Source organism: Pelophylax lessonae, assembly GCF_965119305.1.
Source record: "Pelophylax lessonae genome assembly, chromosome: 1".
In the NCBI taxonomy this organism is placed as follows: Eukaryota; Metazoa; Chordata; class Amphibia; order Anura; family Ranidae; genus Pelophylax; species Pelophylax lessonae.
This window is the reverse complement of record NC_138768.1, coordinates 609,559,202-609,565,201: the sequence shown is the minus strand read 5'-3', so window position 1 is coordinate 609,565,201 and position 6,000 is coordinate 609,559,202. Positions and strand designations below refer to the sequence as shown.

The 6,000-nt window shown below is 43.5% G+C and overlaps 1 protein-coding gene across 6 annotated transcripts in view; it reads left to right on the top strand.

Moving 5' to 3' along the window:
- Positions 1 to 2,742: 2,742 nt before the first annotated feature.
- LEF1 (lymphoid enhancer binding factor 1) overlaps positions 2,743 to 6,000 on the top strand; it is a 170,346-nt gene continuing 167,088 nt past the window's right edge. For all 6 annotated transcript variants that reach the window (XM_082247602.1, XM_082247603.1, XM_082247600.1 and 3 more), the window contains exon 1: positions 2,743 to 3,065. In XM_082247602.1, coding sequence (XP_082103728.1) covers positions 2,850 to 3,065 — 216 coding nt within the window. In that variant the 5' untranslated portion in view covers positions 2,743 to 2,849. The remainder of the gene's footprint in view (positions 3,066 to 6,000) is intronic.

Sequence of the window (6,000 nt, the reverse complement as noted above, 5' to 3'; positions counted from 1 at the left end):
CTGCTATTAAAAAGAAACACAGCTATATAAAAAAGAAGAAGAAGGCAAGAAAGAAAGGGGGAAAGAAAGAAAGGGGAAAAGAAAGAAAGAAAGAAAGAAAGAAAGAAAGAAAGAAAGAAAGAAAGAAAGAAAGAAAGAAAGAAAGAAAGAAAGAAGAAATTAAGGAAGGGAGGGAGGGAGGAAAGAAGGAAGGATAACTACTATTAAAGAAGGAAGGAAGGATAGCTACTAATAAAGAAGGAAGGGGGAAGGAAACAAGGAAGGAAGGATAGCTACTATTAAAGAAGGAAGGGGGAAGGAAGGAAGGAAACAAGGAAGGAAGGATAGCTACTATTAAAAAAGGAAGGAAGGATAGCTAATATTAAAGAAGGAAGGGGGGAAGGAAGGAAGGAAGGAAGGAAGGAAGGAAGGATAGCTACTATTAAAGGAAGGAAGGAAGGAAGGATAGCTACTATTAAAGAAGGAAGGAAGGAAGGAAGGATAGATACTATTAAAAAAGGAAGGAAGGAAGGATAGATAGTATTAAAGAAGGAAGGAAGGAAGGATAGATACTATTAAAAAAGGAAGGAAGGAAGGATAGATACTATTAAAGAAGGAAGGAAGGAAGGATAGATACTATTAAAGAAGGAAGGGTAGAAAGAAAGGAAGGGAGGAAGGAAGGATAGATACTATTAAAGAAGGAAGGAAGGAAGGATAGATACTATTAAAGAAGGAAGGAAGGAAGGATAGATACTATTAAAGAAGGAAGGGTAGAAAGAAAGGAAGGGAGGAAGGAAGGGGGGGGGGAAGAAAGGAAGAAAGGAAGGAGCTACTATTAAAGAAGGAAATGGAGAGAGAAATGAGGAAATAAAGAAAGAAGCATAGCTAATAATATAGAAAGAATAGCTACTATCAAAGAAAGAAATTGCTGATATTTAAGCGAGAATAAATAACTAATATTGCGGAGTATATACAGTGCCATTGTCGGATTTTAGGTCTTAGACAAGCCTGTTCATGTAAAACTAACAAAAGTATATTTGACCAAATAAATAAAATGTAAGCATGATGGAGTGATGTGACTTTGAAGTGTGAATAGATTGTATGTATATCTCGGTGTATGTTAGGAAGGACTACACACAGGGTTGTACAGGGGGGATGGAGGTGAATCTGAGCTGCCAGGATGAATTGGACCCTTGTATATTGAGTGTTGGCCAGCGGGCTGTGAGTGGTGCAGTTGGTGCCAGTGAAGAGGGTGCCATGAACATGCTCACCTCCACATCCCAGATGCCCTTTTCCTAATAGGAGCTCCTAGACTTACCAGCTTTCTTCTCCCCCGTTCTCTCTGCTAATAATAACCTCTTGAGATCCCCGCTTCTCAGGAACGACTCTATCCTTCATCATTCAAATGGGAATCTGCTTGGTGTTATTTCTGTTTGATCTCAGCTTAGTCTTCCACCCAACATTAGAAAAGCTCTCCCCAGCTGCATGCCTCTGGGAGATGGGGGTATTAGAAGACTTGCCTATGGGGGGACAACGTGCCATCCAGATTTCTATATATCTTTTTTTGCAATCTACTTTTTTTTTTTTTTTTTTGCTAATGTCTGTTTCAAGTGTTCTTTTTTTATTTTTATTTTTTCCAATATGCGGACACTGGCTGCATTTGATGTCATTTATAAAAACTTTTGACTGTACAGTGTTACTAGGGGTGACACATTGAGGGGTGCCCGGATGACGTCACCCCTCCCTTGCTGGTTGCAGCTGATCACATGCAATGTGAACCCTGGAAAGCTTCTCAGCAAGAAATGCACACCTGCCCTACTTATTAGATTTTGCTCCTCTGTTTCCCTTAATTGCTATTATTAGGAGTATTTCATTTTGGACTGTTTGCCTCCCCCTAGTTTTTTTTTTTTCTTTCCTCTCCCTCCCTTCCACTCTCATCTTGTCCCCTCCTGCCCCTTCATTTGCTGAGCTGGTGTGTGTCTGTTTCCCTCCTCTATCAGCAAGCTGTCAATCAGTGCGGCGGCTTCTCTTTCATCTCTTTCCACCGCCTCCTCCCCTACAGCAGACAGAGAGAGAGAGAGAGAAGGGGGAGGAAGGAGAGAGAGGGAGGGGGGCACAGGAGGAGGGGGATGTTAAAGTTACATTACACAAACACACACTGCTTGCCCCTTCACATTTCACAGGGATAACCAGGCTTGCCTTCTTCCTAACCCACCCAGAGCCACAACCAAGAGGACCTGTCCCCAGATGGAATAAGTAGAGGGGGCTTTCTGGAGTTCCACCTAGAAGGGGGTCTACAGGACTCACTGTAGCCATTGCCTTCCAGGGTCATCACAAGGGGTCTCCTTGCTTTTAAGGGTCATCACAGTGATCTCCTTGCTTCCCAGAGTCATTAGGAGGGGGGACCCATTGCCTTTCAGAGTCATCACAGTCTCAGGGGACCTCATTGCCCAAGAGGACTGGAAGAACAAAGAAGGATCATATACTTTGTAACCCTTGTGGCAAGATCTTTTTTTTTTTCCTGCTCAGACATCCCTCTGGTTTACTCAGCCCTGAGTCATAGGCTGGGACAAACTTAGTCACACTAACAACAAACTTTTTATTTTCTTTGTCGCTTTCCATGGGACGCTAGAGAAAAGAAAGTTTCGATGGTAACACAAGAAGCCCCCAGGATCTGATCAGACGTGAGCCCTGGATCCGCAGGCAGGGGAGCAGAAGATCGCACCATTGCTGCTGCCTGCCTGCCCACTCTTTAGGATTTACCCTGCTTTTGGGAGGGGGGCTGCTGGCTGGGGAAGGAGGAAAGTTTGCTGCTTCGGTTGGATTTCTAATCCTCTGTGAACAGTAGTGGTGTATTCTGTCACAGAGCCATGCCTCAGCTCTCAGGAGCAGGGGGAGGCAATGGAGGTGGTGGGGACCCTGAGTTGTGTGCCACTGATGAGATGATCCCGTTCAAGGATGAAGGGGATCCCCAAAAGGAGAAGATCTATGCGGAGATCAGCCACCCGGAGGAAGAGGGGGACCTGGCAGATATCAAGTCTTCTCTGGTCAATGAGACTGAAATCCCTAACAGCAACAGCCACGAGGTAACTACAAGTCAAGTCTGGCAGGGGGAAGCCCATGGGTGGTCAGTTGTGGGGAGGGGGGGGGGGGGGTTCAGTTCATGTGCATTGTGTAGGGTTAGCTGATGCATTGTCCTAGGGATCATTCAAAGTTTACAGGTAAGAAAAACAGCAGAAATGTGACACCTACCAGCAGGGGATGGTGCCTTTACCTGCATAGGTCTTTTATGTGTGTTTTTTATATGGTAATGTCATTTTGTCTGGAACATTGCTTTTGCTGTGGTGCACACCAATGTCACTGTCTCTACTTAAATAGTATTGCCAGTCTACATCAGGCTTTCTCAGCCTTTTTATACCAGAAGATAATATAACATAATTTTCAGGTCTTGTGGAACCCCTGTTAAAGCCAGTGGAGAGTCATTTGGAAACATGCCTCTTATATTGGGGGTCAGCGGTAAACATGCCCCTTACATTTATACCAGAATATAATATAACATAATTTTCAGGTCTTGTGGAACCCCTGTTAAAGCCAGTTGGGAGTCATTTGGAAACATGCCTCTTATATTGGGGGTCAGCGGTAAACATGCCCCTTACATTGGTAGTCAGTGGGAAGAATGGAACCCTTACACTGGGAGTCAGTGGGAAGAATGGTACTCTGAAATTGAGAGTCAGTGAGAAGAACGGAACCCTTACATCGGTGGTCAGTAGGAAGAATAAAACCCTTACATTGGGGGTCAGTGGGAAGAATGGAACCCTTACACTGGGAGCCAGTGGGAAGAATGGTACTCTGAAATTGAGAGTCAGTGAGAAGAACGGAACCCTTACATCGGTGGTCAGTAGAAAGAATGAAAACCTTACATTGGGGGTCAGTGGGAAGAATGCCCCCTACATTGGTGGTCAGTAGGAAGAATAGAACCCTTACATTGGGAGTGGCAAAAATGCCCCTTACATTGGTGGTCAGTAGGTAGAACAGAACCCTTACATTTTGGGCCAGTAGGAAGAATAGAACCCTTACATTGGTTGTCAGTGGGAAGAATGGAACTCTTACACTGGTGGTCAATAGGAAAAATGGAAACCTTACAGTGGTAGCCAGTAGGAAGAATGGAAACCTTACTATGGGGGTCAGTAGGAATAGTGCCCCTTACGTTGGTGGTCAGTAGGCAGAATAGAACCCTTACATTTGCGGGCAGTAGGCAGAATAGAACCCTTACATTTGGGGCAAGAAGGAATAATAGAACCCTTACATTGGTGGTCAGTGGGAAGAATGGAACCCTTACATTGGTGGTCAGTGGGAAGAATGGAACCCTTACACTGGTGGTCAGTGGGAAGAATGGAACCCTTACACTGGTGGTCAATAGTTAAAATGGAACCCTTACAGTGGTAGCCAGTATGTAGAGTGGAACCCTTACTATGAGGGTCAGTAGGAATAGTGCCCCTTACATTGGCGGTCAGAACACCACCCTTTCAGACATGTGGGTTGATTTACTAAAACTGGAGAGTGAAAAAATTTGGTGCAGCTGTGCATGGTAGCCAATCAGCCTCTAACTTGGGCTTGTTCAACTTAGCTTTGGCAATAAAACCTGGACGCTGATTGGTTTCTCTGCAGAGCTGGACCAGATTTTGCACTCACCAGTTTTAGTAAATCAAGCCTATGGGGTCATGAAGCTGGTTTTGCACAGTGGCATTGGCCCTAAAACAATGCAGGCACCAGCCACAGTTCAAGGAAATCCAAGCAACATCTGGAGGAACCATTTGGTTCCACAGACCCCTGGTTGACAATGGTTGGTCTACATCCTTTGTAATCATTTAGTAATACATGAGTATCATGGAGTAAAACTGCAGCCATTGTTCTTATTCACCAACAGGTATTTATCTACTTCCCAAATAAATTGAGTGAAGAAGACTAAAAAAAATGGTGCTACCTCCAATAGCAGCCAGTAATAGCCTAAATCCATGATGGTGAACCTTGGCACCTCAGATATTTTGGAGCTACATTTCCCATGATGCTTATGCACTCTGCAGTGTAGTTGAGGATCATGGGAAATGTAGTTCCAAAACATCTGGGGTGCCAAGGTTCACCATCACTGGCCAAAATGGTTGCTGTGTGTAACATCATCACTTTTGCAGGATGAAGGAAAATAGTTTCTATGGACATCAGCTGCACCTTATTCCCAGTTTTCAGGAATCGTCCCCTTTTGCATCCTGAAGTGGTCACTTTTGAATGATTAGGACAGTAGAGATGCTAGCTGATTGGTTGCTATGGCTAACTGCACTTTATTCTTTGTTGTCTAATTTAGATAATGAGGAAGAGAGCCGTCAGCATGCCTAGGCATTCACATAAAAGCTATGATCTTTAGTGGCGCAGTATTTGTCATGTCACAGTTCACTTCATATTCACAATCTGTTTGTAACATGAGATTTTTTATCCTTTACAGCAAAGTGCTTTCCATGACCTCCTGTTAACTAGGTGCTCCTGTAGCCTTAAAAAAGCATCACCACCCCTTTTCATCTAAGCATTGGTATTTGTGCAAGGACCACTGGTAGGATTGTTTTATTCCATGAGTGGGCCCAAGGAACAGAACATTCTGATAGGCCCTGACACATTGCTAAATTGTTTCATTACAGAATTCACCTTATGATGAGATTTACCATTCAAAGTATGTTTTAAGCCAAAACTTTTTTTTTTTCATTCTGGACGGTTAATTTTGAATTTCACATTGGCAAGATTTTTCTTCACTTTCTGTCCTGTAGACTCAACAGGAAGTGAAATAATATCTTTTTAATGAGAGGAAAATCCCCCTGTCTCAGAAGCAAGTGTCCCTAAGGGAAATTTCCTCTCATTTTTGGTGACAACTAAAATTTTGGAATTTTCACCTACATTATTCTTGGTAGCGCAGGTGATCAGTACAGTTAGAGAGAGTGAATTTCTCCAACAAGGGGAACAGACAGCAATAAAAAC